This window comes from Bradysia coprophila (genome assembly GCF_014529535.1).
Source record: "Bradysia coprophila strain Holo2 chromosome X unlocalized genomic scaffold, BU_Bcop_v1 contig_416, whole genome shotgun sequence".
Taxonomy (NCBI): domain Eukaryota; kingdom Metazoa; phylum Arthropoda; class Insecta; order Diptera; family Sciaridae; genus Bradysia; species Bradysia coprophila.
Window position 1 is genome coordinate 1,092,554 of NW_023503334.1, and position 27,184 is coordinate 1,119,737.

The following is a 27,184-nucleotide window of genomic DNA, read 5'->3' on the forward strand; positions in this document are numbered from 1 at the left end:
GCAATTACCTTTGTAATGACAACCCACACGACCTTGTACGTTTCGTGGCCTACGAGAAATTTCCATAAGAAAAGTGCATGTTTTAGGTTTTTGGTCACCTCTCACTAGCCACACAAGCTTGGACGAATTTTTTTGAAAGTGGTTTTGGCTTCTCGGGACCAATACCTATCTAGGCACATATCAAAAAATCCACTAGAAAATGTGTCCGATTTCGGCAGGCTGTTTTTCAAAAGAATCCCTCTGCTAATAATGCGATATACACAATCATTATTATATAACACACTTGTCACGAAGATGTCGAGGCTTGCTGAGACTGATAGTGACAAGTGTGTACTTCATTTTATTACATAAGCGAAAACGAGACAACAACATAGAACTGAAGTGTCATTTTTGAATTATTCTTCTAGTTAAGTAATTTTGACATCCGAACACCGCGCGTATGTGATAATAGTATATTACTTCCGAGGTTCCAAGTTGTGTATTTGATAAGTGGGGTCAAATAACAACTTGGAACCTCGTAAGTACAATGCTTTACGTGATTAGGCAATGTAAATGAAAATGAAACATGCCGTAACACGTAAAAGAAAATTATTTGTTTACTCCTCCAGCTTTCGAGACTTTAGGCTGTATGGATCTGAAACAAGGAAATTCATTGCAAAATTAGGAAAAGTTATGAAGGCCGCTTCAGGGGAACCGCGTTCAATGGATTATTTATTGCAGAAATTTTCAATTGCGATACAAAGACGCAACGCTGCGTGTATTCTGGGGACTTTGGGACCGTATAAGGTAGATGATTTTTATATGTTGTAACCTTTGATTATTGAAAAGATCGTTTTTTTAGGGGCTGTGCGGGCTGCGTCATTGTGAGCAGTCTTTTTTTCGCATACTTAAATAAAGATAACGAGAGTTTTAAAAAAATTCGATATAAAATGCGTTCGCTAGAAACGTTCTGTGCGGAATAATGTGGTGAAAGGCCAGTACGTAACCACTGAGGAAACCTGTCGTGTGTTATGATCTTGTGAAACTTTAAAATATTGAAGAAATATTATTTCTGAATTCGACAAAGAATCTCCCAAATAACTGAAAAACTACTTCTAAATCAGCCTTGAGTTTGTTTACGAAAGAATAGTTATTCGTCAGCTTAGGTGAAAAAAGTTGGAAATTTTTGACTACAGTTTTTAACATTCAAAAGTATCGACATATTATACATTTCTTATTTCTCCAACTTCTCTCATTACTCCATAACGAGTATATGGAGAAATGAGAGAAGTGAGCAAAATAAAAAATGTATAATATGTCGATACTTTTGAATGTTAAAAACTGTACTTACTACTTAGTGAATTTCTAGTAGCACAGAGTGTATACGCCTATTTTTTCGGCTATTTTCAGCAACACTTATTGGGATGATTGCTAATTCTTCGGTTAGTTCGGGTAATATTAAAGTTAAACAATCCAACATTTCGTCCTAGTCAGACTGTACAAGTTTAGTATATTTGCGATGGGTAAGTCTATTGATTTACCCACATCTACTCTATAACTTTTTGAACTTTATCATGCGACTCAAAATAATGCTTCCAGTACTCATAAGGGTGTCGTAGAATATGAATTTTGAGTGAACGAGTAGGTGAATTAATGAATTCAAATATTAATTTCAATCCTTTCTTGATATGAGAATATCATGAATGAGGATGGATTCAACGCTGAGTTAGTCACTTTTTTCATATGAAGGTTTTTAGTATTCAGTTTTGCCTCCAACGGTTGTTTTAAGCTTGTTCTAAGATTTCATGGTACGCCAATTGAGTTTATCTTGTTGCAAAATCGATATATTGATCCCAGGAAAATTATAATGTTTAAACAGAAATATTAACTCGTTTGAGCTCGGTATTTGCCATTTTCGGTCCGAACCAATAAGCTACTACCATTTATTAATTATGCGATACATAAAAAGCAAGTGATTGTGTGCATCATAGCATTACACTTTTCCGAAACTAAAAAGGGAAAAAACATTTCAATTGTTAGACGATATTGATTCAAACTTTCAAAACCAACCATATTCTTATTTAACGGCAGCGGTAACTATGCAGAAAACTTATTTTCAAACAGATATTATTTTTATAAATAATTTTAAAGACTTGTTAAGACAGGAAATTATATACAAAGAAGTTGTAAACTTTTCTTAATTAATTAATTTTGGCATAGGAATGTCTGATGTGTGAATTACGAGAGGAAATTCTGTTAAAACATAAGTACCTTCACACCGTTTGGAACATTTTATAAGAATCGTTCGCTTGACTACGTTTGGGAAAAGCATAATTTGTATGATGTGCTTGTGCAGTATTTTTTTTATGACTGAATGGATGTGGCACGAGCTTTGAAAAATGTTTTATCGTCAGGTCGAGTTAGATAAAATCTTCTTTGGGTGCAAACTCTTCAGTGTTCGATAAAGTTCAGTGAGTAAATGCTGTGCATAAGTAAATTATTTTCATATTTTTTATCAAGTTTCATTTCCGAGGTAAAAAGTTCCTAAATATCCGAAAATTCTATAATTTTTTGTACCTTCTGTGCGATGAATTCCTTCATTTAACTTTTTCACCATTATGAAGTTTTTCGAACCGATGTCAATTGTGGTACTATGCTTTCGTGTGAACCTCGTTGATTTGAGACGAAGCGGAGGTTAATAATAATGCAAGAACGAGATCCTTGACTTTTCTTCTGAGTTTTGTATCAGGCGAATTGTATGAGGATCGTCCATAAAAGAATTCCACTAAATTTTCAAAAGGTTTGACTACCCTCTCTCCTTGTCGTGGTTTTTCCAATACCTATAACGACGAATTTTATGAATGGTCACATTAAGGAAGGTAGCCGGAAAGGATAGAAAAGGCGGACATCTTTTATGACGGCTAATTTCTTATCGATATCGTTTTTATCAGCCCTCACAAGCAGATTGTTAGCCATCTTTTAATACGTTAATCAGTGTCGACTTAAATGATTATTAGATTTCAGCGACTCTTTCGTGACTTTAACTTATAGAATTCGTCTGAATCTTTCTTCGATTCTGTTAAATGCATAACACTATTTAAATTGGTACAAAAAGAATACTGCTAATTGTATACGTCCACCTTGCTAAACTGCTAAGGGAAATCTCAAAAGCTTTTCGCGAACCTTTAAAAAGTGTGAAAAATGATTTCGCCACCTTTGGCATGATTCGTTTTGTACACAACTAGCATTTTTCCCTCAGCTCGAGCTCCTCCATACTTCAACACACGTCACAATCTACTTGCATCTCAAATGTGTAGAAGTAAAAAAATTCAACCGTTTGCGAAGACTACAATCTGAAAGCAGTCTAACAATTCAACGTTGCGTAGTTCCTCACTTTGAGTTTTGAGCACACTAACGTTATGCACTAATTTATCAAGAAATTTTCTTGTGAAGTACGATATGCCACGCTTCGGATGTTACAGATATCAGAAGTCAAAATATTTAAAAGAATCACCTTGGAAGAAGAATGAAAATAATTTAGAGACAAGTTACTCAGGAGCTTAATAAACTATTCCAAATCCCTTTTGAGTAAATATTTCTGTTTTCTTCACTTTTCGAACAATTGACAAACATTTTTATCGCGATGCGATGTTTTTATTTGTGCAAACTTTATATTCCGTATTGTGTAATTACGTAACTAAACTGCTGCAGTTCACGATTCACATCCCCTTGTTCAGTTGAATAAAATTTCTCTCCATTAAAATTAACAAGCTCGCTCGTACGTCTAGCCACCACTTCTTGAACACAGGTTTGCAACGAAACTGCAACGTAAATTGGCATCTCATAAACACAGTTCTCATTTTCTCAACAAATCATCGACAAAATTTATTCAGAGAAATTGATACTAAAATTCTGTTATTATATTAATTTCTCCCATCGAATACCTCTAACGCACATATAATTAAAACAAAAATGTAATTTTGAAATTTATACCGTATCACGAACATTGCATTAAATGAATATAATAAATATTTAAATTTCGTGCAATAATCGATCAGGATAAAAGGACACGTTTGTTGACGTTAAGAGATTCCATTTCGGAAAATTAATTCCAATAAACATATCACGCATAGACGAAACGGTGTATAATATACATATATAGTTAAACAATTATTAAATTGTTGTCCAAGTTGAAGTGAAAGCTTGCCCATCAAATCAAATTCCTTTTTTTTCGTGTATGTTGAATTAATATATATCAATTCAAAATGAATTTTGTATATTGTTGTTAAGTATGCATGTATATACAATATGTTAGTTATATGGTTCCAATGAATCACTTACAAAGCTATTCATTTAATGGATGGATGGATGGATGGGGAACAATGAATATGAATGAAATTAGTTATTTAATTCAATGGTTTGTCGGCCCCAGACTTTCGCATCATAAATATTTAAATTTTATAGATTTTTCTTCTGCTAATATTATTACATGCAATTTTAGAATATACCTTGCACCCTTGACACCTGAAATATGGTGATAGGGTTACTTTTCAAACGAAATATACTGTTTATAGATATATATCAACCAGTCGTATTGCATTAAATTCGGCGAGTACATTTGATATTAACAGCAATGGATCGTAGCCTATTACCAACTAAAAGAATTAATTCTGTTTCAATTCTGTGTAATTTACTTCCAACGCATGCAAAAAAAAAATTCAGTCATCAAGTAAAGTGTCAAATAACTTTGTCGGTTCGTCCTCTAGAATTATATAGAAATTATGCCATCACTGTTTGTGACAGTGAAAATGCACTTAGTTGTCTGGCGTCCAGAAAATTCGTCATTATTGTCTCGCTCAAAAGCGTACTGTCTTGCTTGGAAATTTTCTTGTTGACGAGTGTGGGATTCATTCCTTGGCTTCGGCTCAAAAAACAACCTTCCCACAACAAAAAACGTCCCAGTAAGACAGTAATGTATTAATGCTGCATAGAAGCATGTCTTCTTGGTTATAAATTTGTTGTTTTGGCAAGTGTGAACTTAGAGAAACGTGCCGAAGGCGAGTGGAGTAATCACACATACTTACAAGCAAGGACATAATATAAAGTGACCGATGTGAAAGTGTTAGTTATGAGCGGCACCAGTAGAAATTTCGAAACCCACTTTGATAAAAAAAAATACGAATGGAATCGCAAATGGTACATATTTTGTTGTGTTTAATTCCGATCCTCTAGTTACGAGCACCCATCAAACGTTAACATTAATGAACATATTTAATTTCATTTGTTTTGAACTAATTTAATCGATAAATTAATTAATTAGCTAAAATGAAATGCTTCGAAAATTTATTAAATTTATTCATTAATGAGATGACTGTTCATGGCTGCTCATAGTAGAAACACGTCAAGGGCGTACGTCAATAAGCTTTTCACCAAGGATCTTGCAAGAATTGCTATTTAATATTCAACTTTCGCATGGGACAAATTGTTGTTTTGACGAGTAAGTATTATACAGACCTCCTCTTCGGGTCGGCTGGGAACCATCCCACTCGTCAAAACATCAATCCACGTAATGTACATAATGTATTATTACAAATCCTTCCGTTTTAATTGAATTAAATGAATTCAATAATAAAAGTGACAATCTGTGCTTTTTTTCCTTTTGAAGGCGCTGTACCTCACACCTAAGCATATTTTAATAGACCTACTGCAATGTGAAACTCTTATTAAAATATTCAATAAAGTGAAGTGAAGACTGAAGATGTTGTGTATATATGATGTGCTTGTGGTTCCCCAACCTCCAGCTTACGAATGTTTCTTTCCTTTATACAACCATATGCATAACGATGAAAAAATTACCGCTTCAATACATGACAGTGTCTGTGCTGTCTCTGCTGAAGACTCAGCCTCTTTATTACAGCAATGTACATGTAAAAAAACGCAGCCTCTCACCCATATTGTTAACACTTGAAGGTGACGAAGTTTGTATTCTGCCAAGTCTTTTCCAGTGACAATTTTTATTTTTTTTTCAATGTGCGTTTTATTTAAAATTAATTACTTGAAATGGATCGATTTAGAGTAGAACATTTTTTTCCCCACTTTCGCATTTCATCAGAGTTCCCGCGATTCTCTTGAGTTTTAATTCGTTTCCATTTAATTATGTTGTTGCTCGATTAGTGTACCATGTTCCTTACACTTATATAAATGTTGCGCACATACCACCCAGAAATCGGCCAAGTTATAATGATCGTTCTGATTTAAGCGTTATGCGAGATCAATAAACTGAATGTGAGTGATTATGAATCGAACGTGAAGCAATCTATGAACAATAGAACAAAGTGCCCCAATCAAAACAACAGGATAAATCCAAATAAACTACATTCATATTTAATTACTTAGTTAGCTATAGCATGGAAAAGTAGGATTTAGCAACTCTTAAACATTTCTATGGATTTTCGTGAAATTTTGTATGTAGATCAATAAATTCGGGTTTTTCGATGTACTTGGGTTTGGGTTATTCATCTTTTATAAAACGAATTAAACTCAAATAATACTTCTGAAAGAACTGATATCATTATAAAATCCTTATATTTCTTTTTTACCTTCTAATAGTGTTTTTTGCTGATACAATACGAATTCAAGTGAAAACACAAGCTACGAATAACTATACCTGAAGTAACTAAAATATCTATTTATCAATCTCGATATCTTCGAAATAAGCTATCGTTGAACAAAATTAAATGTTAAATGTAGCCTAGATGGCATAAATATTTTTTTAGTTCTATTTAGTGCATCATCGATGCTAGGAGAATTTTTAAGAAACAAAAAAAAACATTCAAGCAGTCTTCACTAGTCAATCCGGCGGCACTAAGTATAATGCAGATACAGAAAACAGTAACATTTTCAGCCCCTACTGTTTGACTAACAAAAATGTTTCCACTGATTTTAAAATCTCGTGGGATAAATGAACTGCTATGTATTTTGAGATACGATTTCTTTATTACTAACGTTATTACCTAGGAGACTAGCCTGTAATGTACACGTTATTATTAGATACAACAATGACAATCCATAGAATATTATTTGAAAAAGTGTCCATCGCATTAGTTCATCGTAATGTTCTTCGGAGACAGACGTGCCATATTTCGGATACTTTGCCAGTCTGCATACACAACGGAATTCAACGGCATCGAAAATGGAGGCTTAAATCAAATAGTTCGCCCATTTGTGTACGAAATGAAGTTGCAAAAGTCGAAACTAATGTGAATATCAAGAATTTGATGGATAAAAATGAAATTCTATTCGGAGCATCCAAGACGGATATGCATCCGAAGTTTACTTATAAATACTTCCATTTACAAAATCATAAAACATGTAAAATCTGGGATGCAATGTAATTTTCCGGAGAGCGATAAAATCAATTGATTTTTCTTTGGCACAAAACTACATTTGTAATGCCAAGTAAGAAATGTTTTATTTTTATGTTTGGATGTTATTTCAAGTGCATTGATTTTAGGTAATATTCCTGTCTCCATAGTATTGATTTTTTTTTTATTTTCCAGAAAAAAAAATAACTTTGACTTATAATCAGTTGTGATGTGTGTCCCATACGGTTGGATATAATAAATGCATGTTTTTAATTTATCGTCCAATTAAAATTGCATGTGATTGGATGTAAACCGATTGAACTACATCATACGCATAATGGATAATATAAACATGATTCGATTCAAACTTTGATTTCCAACAATATATTTCATCGCATCACTATATGAACACTGAACAAGTAGCGATATTTTCATTTCGATCATTGACTATTTTACAGACAAATCCTTGGGTTTGTTTTTTATGGCAATTTAAAATTCTTATACACCTGGACATTTTTAGTTCAAACATTAGTCCACTGAACAGCGATGTGACCCCGTTTTTAGTATTCAGATATTCTTTAAATAACCACAGTCAATATTTCCAATTCCAAATGAAATCTTTTGCACGAAATGTAGTATTCATTAGTTATTTACATGGGATCAAAAGTTGAAAGGTCCAGTTTTCGTGTGAAATTTGTTGATCCGAGGCGAAGCCGAGGTAAACAATCACACTAAAAGGTCACTTTTCATTTTTATTCTGAGTTTTGTAATGGATTTTATATGTCTCTGTGTGGTAAGACTAACATTATGCATCAGACAGTAGAAGGAGTTTGGGTTTATCTTTACATAAAAAATGATATGCACCTATGTCCAAATGTTTATTTTGACGAGTTGGATTATGACCCGCGCCTTCGGCTTTGGATCATAATCACCAACTCGTCAAAATATTTATCACATACGCGCGGTGTTCGGATGTCAAAATTACTTAACTAGAAGTTTAATTCAAAAATTACACTTCAGGTCTATGTTGTTGTCTCGTTTTCGCTTATGTGATAAAATAGAGTACACACTTGTCACTATCAGTCTCGGCAAGCCTCGACTTCTTCGTGACAAGTGTGTAATATATATTAGATACATATGTGCGTAATATTTATTACATGCTGTGATTACTTAAACCAATTCTCGTCTTGTCCCTAGTAATGTAATAAGCCATTTTCCACTCTTGGGAAATTAAAAGCATTTAAGTACACTTTTTGTCACTTATTTTGAACTATTAACCTTAAATAAAATCATGTCCTCACCAAATTTCGAACCTCCGACACCAAAAACTCCATGCTTATCGAGCAACACCTCTTTATACGATTAGTCCGTCTCTCTGGTGGCCTACCTCTAGGCCGTCTTTTGGGTGGTCTACAGCTCATGAACGTTCGTTCTGCTCCACTTTAAAGATACTATTCTTTCCATGACATCAACGACTTTAGTTTGCTGTTGGATCCATTGATTTGTCATTCTATCTCTGAGCGTAATTCCAAGAATACTCCGTTCTATGGTTCTTTACGCCACTCACGGTAACGTTTCTGCTCCATATGGGAGCACACGGGAAGGACATACGCATCAAAGACTTTACGTTTCGCACTTTGGCTCATTTTGCCTTTGAAAATTAGTCTGAGATTTCCGAACGTTGCCCTTGCAATACCAACTCTACGTTTTATTTCTGCATTTTGGTTGTCCGGACCCAACTTCAATTTGTGACCTAGGTACACATAATTGTCTCTGTCATCGTCAATGTTTGTTATGATTTTCGTTTTCGACAAATTCATCTTGAGTCCGACTTTGCCTGACTCCTCATTCAACTGTTGCAACATGATCTGCGCCTGATCTAGATCATCTGCCATCAGGCAGATGTCATTTGCGAAGTGGAGATTATTCAGGTATTTGTCATTTATGTTGATGCTCATTTTACTACAGTTTAATTTCTTAAAAATACTCTCCAGAATTGATGTGAATAACTTAGGTTATATGGTGTCACCCTGTCCTACACCATCTGCACGTGTAGTGCCTAAGTTCAATTCATTGCGAGTAAATTTCCTGTAGGAAATTGAGTAAAGTTTCTCCACGTTCGTTTTTTCGGTCGTAGCTGATGAAACTGCCAATAGAAACTTCGGAATCTTCTTATCGTTGTCCGAACTTCGCATTGAAATCACCAACTAAATACTGGTAGTGTGAAGGGTTTTTATAAATGGCTTTCTCTTCATAAAATAGTTCTACTTCTTCGTCAACATGGGTGGATGCGGGTCGTATGACTGAATCACTTTGATGGTGTATCTGCTGTTGATCTTCAGGCATAAGTATATCACTCTGTCACTCTGAGTGTATCTAGATTTAGGGGTTTTTAGCATTAAAATACCATGCTTGCTATTGCTGGCATTCCTCGAACTCTGGCCCGTGCATTTCGAACCATTTTCCATAAAGCTTGCCCATTCTCTTGAACCTATCTGAGCAAAAGGTTCATTGATGTCGATTAGTGGACGTCGCAGTCTCATCTGATGGTGTTGTGTTGACTGCATTGGATTTCGAATTTTTACATCATTTCTGAAAACGCTCCACGTTTTCTAAACTGGCTTGCGATAGTCTTTGGTCATGTTAACGTCGTTTAGGAAAAGCATTATCACTCGGTGGCATCATTACCTTTTTTTCACAACTAAGATCGGAAATTCGGGGAATTATTTATGAAAAATAAATAATTGAGAATTGATGGAAATTTTGGGAAAATTTAATTTACTCTTCGACATGTAGAAATTTTGTGAACAAAAAAAATGTTCATTGCTCTAACAGTCTGTTGTAAATACCTATGGCTGGTAAACTTTTCGAAAATTATTTCAATGATGATGCATGGTCGCAGTTGAAAAACAAACACGAGGAAAGCGCAAATTTCCAGCTTGACTGCATAATTTCTGTAACTACAATTTTTATATACAATGGGTTGAATGGTATTTTTACGGGATATTGTGGGTTTATCGAGAAGGGAAAGGATTCGACGAAAATCATGTAACAGCATTTAGATATTTACCAGTATTTGCTCCGAATTAAGCCGTCAATTCGCATTGCGGTTTGTTTTATTATTTGAAGTTACTTTGCATTTAATAACGATTCGAGAAAATTTCCAATCGATTGCGTACTACATTTTGCGTCCTTGTGAAAACAAACGCACCATCAAGGCTGCTACCAAGGATACTAATTAGTAACACGTTTACATATCGGAACAGCACATTAAAATTATTGAATTAGAAATATATTTCCCAGGATGCCTACTAGTCAAGTATTGAGTGCAGTTACAAGATCCTGTGGTCGAGACACAGATAGAGGTTTCATATTTGAATATCCATCTGTCACATAATTTGAATGAAAAATTTAGTCAGTCAATGGACCTGACCAACCCAAGAGGTGGGACCTAGTTTTGGATTCTGCACAAATCCGCACTTCAAGCTTAAACGTTCTCAAATCCTGCTGACCGTTCATTTTGTAGTAATTCGAGGAAAACTTTTCTACTAGTCACTGTTAGTTATATCTTCTTGCGCACTTTTTTTTCTCTAGTAAGTGTCAATGAACGCACCCTCTTTTAAATGAACTTTTATTTTTTATATAATTCCACCTAATTACACTTTGGTTGCCTTAAAAAAAAGGAAGTAAAATTATTATTCTACGTTGTATGTGCACACGCTGGTTATATTACGTACAATTCAATAAATTTGTACTCTAAACACTTTTACAGTCCTTTTCCTCTATAGCATAGTATAATTCATAATTTCAATTATAGATTATGTACAGACACAGACGTAGTTGTTTGTATCATCCTATTAAAAAAAATCGCTTTCCATTAAAGAATTATTTATGTTCAGTACCCGTGTAATTTTTTTTATTACCTCTCTCTCCTACATCAAAGCGCTCTAATAATTAAATCATACACTACATAATCGTTTTTTATCATAAATTTTCTAGCAGAAAGAAAACTTTACACCTCATTAAAATATTGGTTTTTGTTATAACGAAATCATTTATTATTTTAGGTTGCCATACTTAATTTCTGTAATCATCGATGCTGGTTTATTTAAACTTTTTCAAGTTACGGTGCATTGTGCGCAGTGTTATTTACGCTATAATAACCTTTAATTTTATAAAATCACTATATTTAAATACCGGAGGGAATAAGCGTAAATTGTCGATAGTGTATCTCTTACATTCACTCCAAAACACCTTCTTAATAATAATAATCTCTAAGCGAGTACAAAGTTTAAATTGTTGCTTAAACAATAGCTGCTCAATTAAGCTTAACAAATTAGTACTACTATGCGGAACGGATCCATATATAAGTTTAGAATTTTGAAAATTTACATCACTAAAAAATCACTTACAGTCTTGTATAGATAATATATCCTCTTCCTATAATAATATTTTCTCTCTCCAGTTATTACTGCATCACCACAACCCACAACCTGGAATAATTCTTCCGTTCATGTGATTAAATATAATATTTTAAAATGGAAACGGTCCCGGCGTGTGTGCTGGTAGCCAATAATGTAATTTTTTTTATATATTGCCGTTAACGATGGTAATATCCATCATATACAATATCATGGTGTCATTAAACTATCTCAAATTATAATGTGGTGATAGCTTATGCGTGTTAATAAGCCTGTTAATCTAATTACGCAATGGGTTTTGACACTTTGATTTAAAAGAGTTCTTTAAAATGATTTTCATCTGCGAAAAGGGAATTGATGCATAACGTAAATCCAGTGATCCCTATTTTTCACATTTTACAACAAGTGAACCGAATCAGGAGAGTATGACTATAGTGGGACATTTGATAAATTATAATAAATCGGACACCATTGAAATGAAACTCACCACTTTCTACATCAGACAAGAAATTGTTCATCGGTCCTAGTAGCATTTAGGATTCAGAATCCACCAGACAAGACGTCTATATGGTCATAAATTGATAAAATTCAAGACGGATCGAGGGGCACCACCTGCCATCAGGACTTATTTTGTGGAATTTTGAATTTTGTCGTAATTCTTTCCGAATTATTCGGAATAGTTATTTGGAATTTTCTGAATTTTTCAGAAATTAAATTCTCTAAAATAAGCCCTGCCTTCCATAACTCATTATTTGTAACTCCTGTTTCAGTGTAACTCTGTATAACTCTGTATAACTCCCAAATAAATGTCCTGCATAACTCATAGTAACTTTTGCATAAACTGTTCTGGCTGATTTGCCCCTCGTGACAGATGTAATTTTTGAACGGACATTTTACAAACTTTGTTCGTTTCTGCCTTTGAATTTGTGGACACCACGAAATGTAAACAGAAAAATGTTATGTTTTGGCATTTTGTACCCGGCTACGACCGCATATCCATATCCAACAAACAGCTAGAAAGTTGTTCATTATTTGTTAAACGAAATAAATGTAATCCACAAAATGTATATTTTGACTCGTATTGAACCGCAACACAACTATTAAATCGAAAAACAATGTGACGACGGTTCCTTCCGTTTCAGAGTTGCATCAATTCTGCATTCTTTACACAAACCTAGGCATAAAAATGTTTCAACCTCCAATGCAACGTCTAAAGTGTCCTTCTCATCCCTTTCGTTACAATCAAACTGTCATATGACATCATATACAAAAAGAAATTATCGCAAGTAAAAACAAATATCCAATCCAGAGCACATTGACGACAAAATAGGCACACGAAATATGATATTTCGGTAGAACCGTACCTATCCAGTCAATCACTTATTAAAACTAAAACCGTGAAAAGCTCTAGGCTTTAGACTGTTTCGGAAACGTTCCATTGAAAATATTTCGATAGAATGCAAAATCTAATTTAATCAGCTATTCTAAACATACAATGAAGGAAACACGTTCACTTTACACTATAATTTCACATTTATTTAAACAAATCCGCAGGGACCAAAATCTCATCAACTTATTGCTACAGCAAATTACTGACACTATAATTCTCGGCTCATGAATAACAATTTTGAAATGAGTAGATTTCTCATTTTTTATGCAATGGCAATACCATATCAGCATTCAGATCAAGATTTTCAAGATAGTGTTCTTAGAATTGTCGTCGTTCTGGTATATAGCGACTTGAAACGTTACTACATTTTTCTTCGCCGATGAACATCGCTTTTAATTATTTATTTAATTCTTACAAATTTTCCTCGTCCGAAACAAAAAAATTCAATCGAGGCTCTCCACGCTAGTACAATATTGTATTTATGTAGATGGTTGAGGGGGGTATAATAACTATTAATTCTAATGGAAAGTGGAAATTCGGTATGGGTAATTCGGTGGGCACAAAGAAAAGAGGACGAGGATTATTATTTGTGGAAATTGGAAATTTAGCATAGGGAGTTTTCCGAATATTTAAATTAAATTATTGCGGTCAATGGGTTTCGATTGAGTAAAAACGGAAGTTGTATGCATTGAACAGCGAAAAAAATAATAATTTTGTGTCAAGGTTTTAATTCTACTAAAATAGCTGTGTATAATTGTCGTCAAACTTTTATCTCGAGCAGTTTATGGGATATACCTACTGTTGGCACGCAACAATCTAATTTGCTTGCAGAAAAGATTGTCTAAAATAATTGTAATTGGCTAAAGAAATTGTTTCTGATATTGTACAGATATCCCACATGACTGATGATGTATCAATAAAGACGCGAAACATCTCAAGGATTTGTGTTTAATTCTCGTCCCTCGAACTGGACATGTTTACTTTCGGGTCTCTTAGCAGGCCTACAAATTATAATTTTCGTAGTTGGTGTAATGAAAAATTGATCTTGATATCTTAAATTAACGCACCCATTTCTTCTCTGCCAAATTTGCTTTTCAACGGCATAATCGAAGACGACTCGCAAATGCAAATTATCCAAGCTTGATTTTTGGTCACTTTAAGCTAATTTCACTTTTCAGCACGAGCCGGAGGTGAGTTCTGGAGTCGAATTTGCTAAAAAAAACTTTTAAGTTAGAAAGAACGTTTCTACGACGAAATCGCGATATTTTAACAATTAGCGAACGGTTTTTCAGAACGTGAATAAGTCAGTGGTTTCAACAGTCTCGATTTGCACTTGTGTCGGTAAATAGGTCAGCTCTAATATAGCCCACATATAGTCCGTATTTCTATGAAAAATTCCGCCCGGATGATAATTGGCTCCATCGAACTTTGGTAGGAAGTTTTCCTGTGCCGTCCAGACATTAGCAACTATAACTTTCATCGCCTTTCAAATGCTTCATTAGTCACCTAGTACCTAAAAAATCATTCTGTACCATCAAAACCTATTTTTTCACGACACCGGTGAACGTTGAACGATCCTGTTGACTCCTTTTGCAAACAAAATTATAATAAAAGCCTGAAGTCTATAAGCTTTACAACATTACCAAACATGTCATGGAAGAATGCCGTCATGAGTATCTTTTATATGATATAATATAATGACAGTCTGCACCACCGAGGTAGTTCATGGTTCAATTTCAAATTCAAAGTATCACAGTATCGAAATTAAATCCTTCTGATGATATAACATCGATGAAAAATAGATATTTCCAAACTGAACCATGTAAATGATTCAAACTAACATTTTACATTTTTCTCTGAATAAAGTCAAAATCGTCTTTTTCCTACAAATTTGCACACAACCCACCAATATAATCATCATAATTGTCTCATCATCATAGCGAATAGAAGTAATTTTGTTGTTAGAACTGCTGAAATGAAATTAACGCAATAGGAATTCTCAATTACGATGCATTTTGCGTTCATATCATCACATCAAAAGACCACATATAATTCTGTGTATGTGCATGCCCTATGGAGTATGTGCATATATTACGAATAATGCTTCGAATATGCAACGAGCAAAGAACTTTAAGAAGGGATTGATACACCCCGTTCGCCCTAAATGAATGGCTTGGACTATAATCTCACAATAGTCCAGACTGGAACTTTAGGGCCTATTGCGAAAATAATTAGAAAAACCGCTTCCAATGATGGCTGTGAGTCCATGTAAAATATAAGGTTAATTAAAACGCACAATTGAACGAAGGAGAAGGATGTGTGACACTGTGTTTGTATGTCCACTAAGGTGGCGCTGGTGCTGTCAGTTTATTCAATATTTTCAAGCAAATGACATGAAGGACATTTGTATCCTAATGTATATAAACTTATCCCTTCTAAGGTCCCTACGGCGCAGGGTAAAGTAGCATCGACTTTATTCTAGGCGTTAGCTAATTAACATACCTAATTACTTAACAACGCGAGAATAAAACACCTATCTTCTCATGCCATTGCCCTAGGCTCACTTTTACTATTTGTTATCCGAATATACATGTCTGTTTCACTGTAATAGGACATTATTGCTGAGAAACGTCTATGCCTTTTTATATTCATGATGCCTCTATTAACATTATTTTTTAAATAAATGAATGAAAGCTTATGAATTGCACTTTTTAATCTCTTAATCTTAATTGACTATTTCCTAAAGCGAATCAACAATATGTTCTAATGAGAACATTTAGTCATCGATTGTTTTAAATAGAATTTTTACCGTAAATTAGAGTTCAGTTCAACTTAACGCCTTAAATCTGTCATTATCACTATTAATACTAATTAACCGGGACGGTAGAATTTCCCTTAATTGTTTCACTTGATATTATTCGGGATAATAGAGCTTTCCCACCAACTAAGCGAATGTAGGCAGATGTGTGGTAACGCGTGAGTGTTGTTGGGAAAGGAAATCAAGCTCGGCTCCAAGTGAATGTAAAGAATGTGATTCAGTGAAGGAGCAAACAAAATTTTACAATAAAATGAAAACCATGGAATTTACATGAACATGGGATAAAAACAATTTCTTTCCATGCAAATTTAATGCGAAACGAAACATTTTTTTTTATTGTTCTGTTCTTAAAACTTCTCTCCATGATATTTTCGAATAGAATATTATTTAACGTTCTGCTTCTTTAAATTATACATTCCGAGCACCAAACAAATAGAATATTACAATCTGCAGATCAAAAATAAATGGTTACATATTATGTGCGCTGATCTGAAGGTGGTAAGTTCCATTATATGCGACTAGAGTTCGCCTATTTTTTCAGTATTTCTCCATTTTCGAGCTGCCAAACTGTTATAATATGCAACCACATATTTTCCGGTTTCATATACCTGATTGGTATCATCACTACACGCTATTGTTATACATCGTCAATACCTATCAATTTCCAGGATACAAAGGTTCACAGGGTGCAGACTTACAAATTACGACAAACCTAAATCAAAATTTCTTTACAAAGTCTTTGAAAATTCACCATTTCTGATTTTTGTGAACAAAAGTTGACATCACATGTCAGGACGAAAGAGGACAACTCATGTCCATTTTGCTTCGTCATATTTAATTTGATTTACTGGTTAGGATAACTTTAAATAAAACAAATAATTTCTTCGTGGTACATAATCTACTATTGGACTTAGCCTGATGATACATTTGTTGTTTTTGCAGATATATTATGAACGTATGAACCGGTGCAGAACCACACACTTACAGCAAAACATTATTTTCACATAATATTTATCAAAACATTTGGCATGGGATTTTAGTTCCCAAAATCCTTTTAACTCATCTACGGTAGTCATTTGTATTATAAATGAAATATTTCTTCAGAAATTTAACGTTGTGCTGTTATGTCTATTGGTAGAGTTCAAAATATTTGTTAATCCTGTAAGTAAATTCCTGATTACACAGCACAATAACGTTTTTCGCATAGCGCAAAATGGTTAACTTCTGGTACCGAACCATTCGGTTTTTCTAAGCTTCTTCTTGCAAGCACTTGTTTGGGCTCAGACTTTCTTGCGATTTCTTGCGAAAACGTGGTGACTTGACTTGACTTGAGTAACCAAAACGTGCTCCTGTGAGCGATCCCATGAGAACATTGGACGTGAGGATTTTGGTTTGATTGTGAGTCAGACCCTAATCCCCCCTTTTCGTTCTCCTTGATTACATTCAAAGCACACATTAGTATGTCTCCACTCTCCCCGTTCAACTTTCACCTTTCGAACTTAATGTGTGTTCTGAATGCTATCAGTGTAGGGCACACCACTCTGGTTTACTATTTTCTTATATACCACAGAGTACTTTCTGTGGTAACTAACTCAACCACCGTCGCTCGATCTATGTGGTCGGACTAGCTACTTTATCATCTTTTATCAATTACCTTTTCCCTTTGATTTTACCTTTTCTTATTTTGTCACGCTCTGTACCTTTTTAGTTCTTTCATATTCATTTTGTTTCAAGTGTCCTTCCTTCGTCATCTACTTTATTTTACGTCCATGGTTCACTTCATTACTTGTATTGTTTTCTTTTGTGATCACTTGAGTCCAATTCTTCTCATATAAGCTTTGTATTATTTCATTCTTGCCTTTGTTTTTCATTTACATCATTCATTCTTCAGATATGTCATTTCTTTCAGGAGCTTGAGTCTCATCTCGTATGTTTCAGATTGTTCACAGTCCTACACCCTTTGTAGCTTAGTGGTCTCATTCCGCAGTATTTCAATCCATTCCAAGTATGTTCTACTTCCTTTTGCACTAAATAGGACGATATTGGTAAGCATATAAACAACGTTGAGCATTAAAATCTAGCGGGGAAAACTTCACATGTCCGCGCCCAGGAAAATCTTCATTTACTGTACGGTCTCATATCGGCCTTCCTTTAGCAGGTTCTATAGGGTTACTCCTTTTACACCTAATTACCGCAAAATCACACTTCAGTTCCACATTTTTCACCTTTACCCAGAACGCACCGTCTTGTCAATTCTAGTTTCCATATAATTCTCCTTCTAGGACAGGCAACACAGGTACGTTCCCCTTACGCTACCCGTAAAGCCAATTCTAATTTCTACAGTATTCTCCTTCTAGGACAGGCGACATATCTTAAACGAGCTGGACATAATGCTCAAATGAAAGCATTGTCAAAGCGACAAAAAACCATTAATTAATGTAAAGACAGTTTTGAGTTTGAAACTAGGCCCCATCTCCCTTGACTCACTAACTTTTCCAATAATTGCAGTCCCAGTTTTCTAACTATTTTTGAATAAGCTGGTGTTTTTAAGACCTCAAAATTATAGTCAGATGAAAAAGCGATACAATAATGGTCTATTTGCTACATCATTGATTGTGTATCTCTTTTATTTTCACTGGCCGTTTAGAAAACTCAAAATTAATTTAATTTTCTGAAGAAACAAAGAGAGCTCTGAGTTGAAGGTTCAGCGAGCGATGTTTTACACCCAATAAAAATGAGTCTACTAAAAAGCGCTAGAAAGATGGCATATTTCTTACCTAAATCGCGCGAATTACTGCCCTCGCTTCGCTCTGGTCGCAATATTTACGCTCGTTCAAATATTCCTTTCATAAGCTTTTTTAAGCATGGGAAAAATTCTTTTAAGAATATCCAATAGTCCAATAAAAATCCAATCTTCAAACTTAACTACCCACTGGTCGGAACCACCAGAAAATAATTAATGTCATGTACATCCATGCTTAAACTTACTTTCAAAACTCACCGAATGAACTAAGACCCATGTACCTCCAAACCACAGACTACCTAAATCCATATCTCTATAAACAGTACATGTGATTACCTTTCTAATGACGCGCCACACGGCTCGTGTAACTGGAGAAACTTTTGTGAGAAAGTGCAAGTTATTAGTTTTTGATCACCTTTCACCAGCCACACAAGCTTCGAAGAATTTTTTTGAAGTGCTTTTGGCTTCTAGGGTTGAAGTCCGTTCTAGGCACATATAAAAATTCCACATATAAAAATGCGACCGATTTCGGTAGGCTGTTTTTTCAAAGAATCCCTATAAAGAATTACTTAAGTTATCGCGGCAGCAAGTGTACGCACGTTTTCTGTATTTAACGTTTTACGCCAATGTAGCACATTTTCAATCATTTCATCATATTGAACTTAGCGTTATGTACATTAAGGTTATTTTCTGTCATAAACCCTGACTTTCACATTAAATGCAAAATATTTTTGAATTTTTTTAAAGAATTTTTTAGGAATTTTTTAAGAATTTTTAAGAATTTTTAAGAATTTTTAAGAATTTTTATGAATTTTTATGAATTTTAAGAATTTTTTAAGAATTTTTAAGAATTTTAAGAAATTTTAGAATTATTTAAGAATTTTTAGAATTTTGAGAACTGAAATTCCCAATAATAAGCCCTGACCAGAAATGTGTGATACATTTTTGAAATCTGAAAATAAGGTTGGGTTCGGGCGGATCGAGGCTTTTACGACCGGATCATCTATAAAGGTGAATGAAGATTATAGATTTATGGGTTCTCTCACAAAAGTTAAGTTCTACCACAAGGGCCAAAAAATTAAAAATTTTCCATTGTTCTTTGAATCCACAGTGTGGATTCCACACTTCAAAAACTCAGAAAAGTGATTTGCTTGGACACAGTTTCTAAGACTGTTCCTGATATAATTTCGTTTTGTCCCTACGACCGGCGCTAACGACGTATTGCGTTTGTACTGTAGAAGAATCATTTATGTCAGCATCATATATTGCAATTTTAGATTGTCCAAGTGCTATCGTTAAATTGGTCTGATATCTTTCTTTTGTCTTAGTCTTTTATCAAGGGGACATATATCAAGTGAAATTAGAGATTAAGTGTAACTCTTGAGTCACACAGCGAAAAGTCAAAATTTTCTAGTGTTCTTCGGAATTATATCCAATAGAGGTTGATAATTTTAACTTTAGTTATGAGCGTGAATTTCATGTTAGTTGAAATCATCACTCTAGTCTACAAGTTATTCTACACCTGCCACTAACATTGTAATTAGTAGTAGATGCACGTATGACTCTTGATTGAAAGTTCAGGCTTGGAAAATAATGTTTATTCCCTGTTAACGAGTCCAAAACTTTTCAGCTTGTTTCCCGAATAGCTTATCACGGATACCGCATTTTACCATGACGGACAAGAATGATCGTACTAGTCTAGCAAAGTTCCAGAACAAGCAGAATAAAATGAAGTAAAGATAAAAACTTATGTCCCTCGTTCGACCATTCTAATTTATTGAATCTAACTCCACAGTTTCCCATTCCACAAGACACAGCAAGATAAAATTTTCTTTCCACCGACTCGTTATTTGTGATTATCGACTCACAGTTAAACAGTGACGCTTTAAGATAACTACACACATTATTTTTCCCTGCTTCTGTTCCGCGTCACTCCAAAGAACAATTTCAAACGTTGAAGTTTACTAAGTGAATCCATTTCGCCGCTCACTCGCGCATTTTCCTAGGCGGATACCTCCATTCACCGTTAGAGATTACATTTCACAAAATCTCTTCGTAGCCTTTTCAACAAGACCTTAAGGCCTTCGGATGACATGGAAGAAAAGCTGTTCGCAACATATTCGAAAAAATATACGACGAAATATGATATCGCTCAGGAACTTAAGAGGAGTTATATAGCCAATGTTGCTTCTATAACATAGACACACATCGAACGGAAAAGAAAACTGTGGGGACAACCCAAAACTATAGACTCCTTTCGGTCATCGGATTGAGCGATAAAGATAGCTTCGCCAGTTTCACATAGTTGCAATGCACGCCAAAACAAGGAATGTCCTTTTGAAGATGCCTGACAGACACAGACCAAACTACACACGTACGTACCGAGCATCGCACTTATTTACAACTTATTCGATTACACGGGTCAGAGCTTTCTCTAGAGAAAATTGCGCTGCTCCGCGTTTCCAGATCATACATCGAATTCAGTCCATTACATTTAATGCGTCTTTCATTCACCATTGGTACATCGATCATCCATTCTTCCCACAGAGAGTTAAAATAATAAAAATTTCAGAGGAAAAAATTTTTCGCGATTTGTCCTTTATCAAAGGCACACTACTGCATATCTCTTTTATTTTCACCTGGCCGTTTAGAAAACTCAAAATTAATTTAATTTCTGAAGAAACAAAGAGAGCTCTGAGTTGAAGGTTCAGCGAGCGATGTTTTACACCCAATAAAAATGCAGTCTACTAAAAAGCGCTAGAAAGATGGCATATTTCTTACCTAAATCGTGAATTACTGCCCTCGCTTCGCTCTGTCGCAATATTTACGCTCTTCAAATATTCCTTTCATAAGCTTTTTAAGCATGGGAAAAAATTCTTTTAGAATATCCAATAGTCAATAAAAATCACATTCTTCAAACTTAACTACCCACTGGTCGGAACCACCAGAAAATAATAATGTCATGTACATCCATGCTTAAACTTACTTTCAAAACTCACCGAATGAACTAAGACCCATGTACCTCCAAACCACAGACTACCTAAATCCATATCTCTATAAACAGTACATGTGATTACCTTTCTAATGACGCGCCACACGGCTCGTGTAACTGGAGAAACTTTTGTGAGAAAGTGCAAGTTATTAGTTTTTGATCACCTTTCACCAGCCACACAAGCTTCGAAGAATTTTTTTGAAAGTGCTTTTGGCTTCTAGGGTTGAAGTCCGTTCTAGGCACATATAAAAAATTCCACATATAAAAAATGCGACCGATTTCGGTAGGCTGTTTTTTCAAAGAATCCCTATAAAGAATTACTTAAGTTATCGCGGCAGCAAGTGTACGCACGTTTTCTGTATTTAACGTTTTACGCCAATGTAGCACATTTTCAATCATTTCATCATATTGAACTTAGCGTTATGTACATTAAGGTTATTTTCTGTCATAAAACCCTGACTTTCACATTAAATGCAAAATATTTTTGAATTTTTTTAAAGAATTTTTTAGGAATTTTTTAAGAATTTTTAAGAATTTTTAAGAATTTTTAAGAATTTTTATGAATTTTTATGAATTTTAAGAATTTTTTAAGAATTTTTAAGAATTTTAAGAAATTTTAGAATTATTAAGAATTTTTAGAATTTTGAGAACTGAAATTCCCAATAATAAGCCCTGACCAGAAATGTGTGATACATTTTTGAAATCTGAAAATAAGGTTGGGTTCGGGGCGGATCGAGGCTTTTACGACCGGATCATCTATAAAGGTGAATGAAGATTATAGATTTATGGGTTCTCTCACAAAAGTTAAGTTCTACCACAAGGGCCAAAAAATTAAAATTTTCCATTGTTCTTTGAATCCACCAGTGTGGATTCCACACTTCAAAAACTCAGAAAAGTGATTTGCTTGGACACAGTTTCTAAGACTGTTCCTGATATAATTTCGTTTTGTCCCATACGACCGGCGCTAACGACGTATTGCGTTGTACTGTAGAAGAATCATTTATGTCAGCATCATAATATTGCAATTTTAGATTGTCCAAGTGCTATCGTTAAATTGGTCTGATATCTTTCTTTTGTCTTAGTCTTTTATCAAGGGGACATATATCAAGTGAAATTAGAGATTAAGTGTAACTCTTGAGTCACACAGCGAAAAAGTCAAAATTTTCTAGTGTTCTTCGGAATTATATCCAATAGAGGTTGATAATTTTAACTTTAGTTATTTTTCGTGTCAAAGTACCGGTAACAAAATCTAATTTTGCTTTGTTTATCCACCAAGTTGAAGAGCTGAGAAAATGAACAAAATCGGTTTATTTATCGCATGTCTTTACGCAGTTTTGCTTCGACCAAATAGTGGTTTGGTTGCTGAGCCAGCCGAAGGTGTCGCTAATTCAATAGAAGTTGAAGATGTATCTAATTCAAATGAAGGTGTAGCTTTCACTTCCCCAGATCAACCAGCGATCAGAAGTAATTTCGTGAATTCCAAGCAATTCTTCTTGGTCACTACAGAAAAGGTAACACAAATCCCAATTAAAATTCCACTGGTAACAATATGCGAATGTTTTTGACTGTATTTGCAGGTCAATTGGTTCAAAGCCGCACATATTTGTAAATTCAATGGCATGGAATTGGCCAGCATTGATTCGACGGAAGAAAACAATATTATCTCAATGCTCATAAACACGTCCGGTAAGTGGTAGGTAGCTCTGCGGTATTTGTTAAATATTTTTGATGTTTACGTTAAATCAGGTTGCGGGGACGAAGCGCAGAATTTGTGGACTTCGGGTAATGACCTTGGCGCTTCTAGAGAATGGTATTGGTTAGCCAATGGCAAACCAATTGAATTTACCAATTGGGGAACTGATGAACCAAACAACATCAATGAAAGATGCTTGGAGCTAAGATGGAAAGACACGGCTTGGAGCTGGAATGACCGTACGTGTACTACTGAATTATTCTTTATTTGTGAAATGAAATTCAAATAAACTCCTTGTTCAATGCATGCGACAATGTGATATCATTTGGGAACTAAGTGATTTCGTAGCAATTGACTGCGGTAATCTGTGGTCTATTGCTTCACACAGCGTAACGTTGTAGTTAAATTAGTCTCGAGAAGCTTCGAATGGATCCGAGCGTGAATTTCATGTTAGTGAAATCGATCCACTCTAGTCTACAGTATAGACTCTACACTGCACTTAACATTGTATTAGTAGTAGATGCAGTATGACTCTTGATTAGAAAGGTTCAGGCTTGGAAATAATGTTTACTTCCCTGTAACCGAGTCCAAACTTTGTTCAGCTTGTTTCCCGGAACTACGTTATCACGATACCGCATTATTTCCATGACCGGAAAGAATGATCGCTACTAGTCTAGCAAGTTCCAAGAACAAAGCAGATAAATGAAGAAAGAAAAAACTTACTGTCCCTCGTTCGACCATTCAATTTATTGATCTAACTGCACAGTTTCCCATTCCACAAGACCACAAGATAATAGTTCTTTCCACCGACTCGTTCATTTTTGATTATCGACTCACAGTTAAACCGTGACTGCTTTAAGTTAACTACACACATACTTTTTCCTCTGCCTTTTTCCGCGTCACTCCAAAGGAACAGACTTCAAACGTCTGAACGTTTACTAGTGAACTCCATTTCGCCCGCTGCACTCGCGTCATTTTCCTAGGCCGGTACACTCCCATTCACCCGTAAGACTACATTCACAAAATCTTCTCTAGCCTTTTCAAGACCTTTTCAAGCCTTCCGGATGACATGAAGAAAAGCATCGTTCGTCAACATTATCGAAAAATTACGACGAAATGATGTCATATGCGCTCAGGAAACTTAAAGAGGAGTTATATAGGCAATGTTGCTTCTATAGACATAGACACGAACATCGAAAACGAAAAGAAAAAACGTTGGGACAACCCACGGAATATAGACTCCTTTTGTCAGGTCCTTGAGCGATAAAAGATAGCTTCGCCAGAATTTTCACATAGTTGCTGACAATGGCACGCCAAAACAAGGGAATGTTCCTTTTAAGAAATGCCTGACAGAGCACAGACCAAACTACACCGTACGTACCGAGAATCGCCTTCATTTACAAACCGTATCGTCATCAACCGGGGTCAGAGCTTTCTTCAGAGAAAATTGCGCTGCTCCGCGTTCCAGATTCATCTGAATTCAGTCCAGTACCATTCATGCGGGTCTTTCATTCACCATTGGTACATCAGTCATCCATTCTTCCCACAGAGTTAGTTAAAATAATTAAAAATTTCGGAGCAAAAAATTTTTTCGCGATTGTCCATTTTCAAGGCACACTACTGCATCGGTTCAGCGAGCGATGTTTTACACCCAATAAAAATGAGTCTACTAAAAAGCGCTAGAATGATGGCATATTTCTTACCTAAATCGCGCGAATTACTGCCCTCGCTTCGCTCTGGTCGCAATATTTACGCTCGTTCAAATATTCCCTTTCATAAGCTTTTTAAGCATGGGAAAAATTCTTTTAAGAATATCCAATAGTCCAATAAAAATCCAATCTTCAAACTTAACTACCCACTGGTCGGAACCACCAGAAAATAATTAATGTCATGTACATCCATGCTTAAACTTACTTTCAAGACTCACCGAATGAACTAAGACCCATGTACCTCCAAACCACAGACTACCTAAATCCATATCTCTATAAACAGTACATGTGATTACCTTTCTAATGACGCGCCACACGGCTCGTGTAACTGGAGAAACTTTTGTGAGAAAGTGCAAGTTATTAGTTTTTGATCACCTTTCACCAGCCACACAAGCTTCGAAGAATTTTTTTGAAAGTGCTTTTGGCTTCTAGGGTTGAAGTCCGTTCTAGGCACATATAAAAAATTCCACATATAAAAAATGCGACCGATTTCGGTAGGCTGTTTTTTCAAAGAATCCCTATAAAGAATTACTTAAGTTATCGCGGCAGCAAGTGTACGCACGTTTTCTGTATTTAACGTTTTACGCCAATGTAGCACATTTTCAATCATTTCATCATATTGAACTTAGCGTTATGTACATTAAGGTTATTTTCTGTCATAAAACCCTGACTTTCACATTAAATGCAAAATATTTTTGAATTTTTTTAAAGAATTTTTTAGGAATTTTTTAAGAATTTTTAAGAATTTTTAAGAATTTTTAAGAATTTTTATGAATTTTTATGAATTTTAAGAATTTTTTAAGAATTTTTAAGAATTTTAAGAAATTTTAGAATTATTTAAGAATTTTTAGAATTTTGAGAACTGAAATTCCCAATAATAAGCCCTGACCAGAAATGTGTGATACATTTTTGAAATCTGAAAATAAGGTTGGGTTCGGGCGGATCGAGGCTTTTACGACCGGATCATCTATAAAGGTGAATGAAGATTATAGATTTATGGGTTCTCTCACAAAAGTTAAGTTCTACCACAAGGGCCAAAAAATTAAAAATTTTCCATTGTTCTTTGAATCCACAGTGTGGATTCCACACTTCAAAAACTCAGAAAAGTGATTTGCTTGGACACAGTTTCTAAGACTGTTCCTGATATAATTTCGTTTTGTCCCATACGACCGGCGCTAACGACGTATTGCGTTGTACTGTAGAAGAATCATTTATGTCAGCATCATAATATTGCAATTTTAGATTGTCCAAGTGCTATCGTTAAATTGGTCTGATATCTTTCTTTTGTCTTAGTCTTTTATCAAGGGGACATATATCAAGTGAAATTAGAGATTAAGTGTAACTCTTGAGTCACACAGCGAAAAAGTCAAAATTTTCTAGTGTTCTTCGGAATTATATCCAATAGAGGTTGATAATTTTAACTTTAGTTATTATTTATTTTAGTTATTTAGTTATTATTTACTGTAACCTGTTTAAAACAAATAATTTCTTCGTGGTACATAATCTACTATTGGACTTAGCCTGATGATACATTTGTTGTTTTTGCAGATATATTATGAACGTATGAACCGGTGCAGAACCACACACTTACAGCAAAACATTATTTTCACATAATATTTATCAAAACATTTGGCATGGGATTTTAGTTCCCAAAATCCTTTTAACTCATCTACGGTAGTCATTTGTATTATAAATGAAATATTTCTTCAGAAATTTAACGTTGTGCTGTTATGTCTATTGGTAGAGTTCAAAATATTTGTTAATCCTGTAAGTAAATTCCTGATTACACAGCACAATAACGTTTTTCGCATAGCGCAAAATGGTTAACTTCTGGTACCGAACCATTCGGTTTTTCTAAGCTTCTTCTTGCAAGCACTTGTTTGGGCTCAGACTTTCTTGCGATTTCTTGCGAAAACGTGGTCAGAATTAAATCTTTGAAGATTTTTTTTAATGCAACTGAGTCAGCACTACGATATTAACATTATTGAGATCGCGTCTTTCATCATTCAAATTACTAATTACTACGGTAGTTGTATTTACTCACTTACCGTTTTTGTTATGTGTGTCACATGTGC

At 34.8% G+C, this 27,184-nt stretch overlaps 1 protein-coding gene across 1 annotated transcript; it reads left to right on the forward strand.

Moving 5' to 3' along the window:
• Window positions 1-22,849: 22,849 nt before the first annotated feature.
• On the forward strand, window positions 22,850-23,702 carry LOC119069899 (C-type lectin 37Db-like). The gene is made up of 3 exons (XM_037174111.1): window positions 22,850-23,218; window positions 23,285-23,393; window positions 23,454-23,702. The coding sequence occupies exons 1-3, from the start codon at window positions 23,000-23,002 to the stop codon at window positions 23,687-23,689; spliced, it is 564 nt and encodes a 187-aa protein (XP_037030006.1). The 5' UTR covers window positions 22,850-22,999; the 3' UTR covers window positions 23,690-23,702.
• Window positions 23,703-27,184: the final 3,482 nt, after the last annotated feature.

Coding starts and splice junctions, on each gene's coding strand:
- LOC119069899 (XM_037174111.1), top strand. CDS start 23,000: ATGAACAAAATCGGTTTATTTATCGCATGTCTTTACGCAGTTTTGCTT. Junction 23,219..23,284: donor TCTTGGTCACTACAGAAAAG/GTAACACAAATC, acceptor CTGTATTTGCAG/GTCAATTGGTTCAAAGCCGC. Junction 23,394..23,453: donor AATGCTCATAAACACGTCCG/GTAAGTGGTAGG, acceptor ACGTTAAATCAG/GTTGCGGGGACGAAGCGCAG.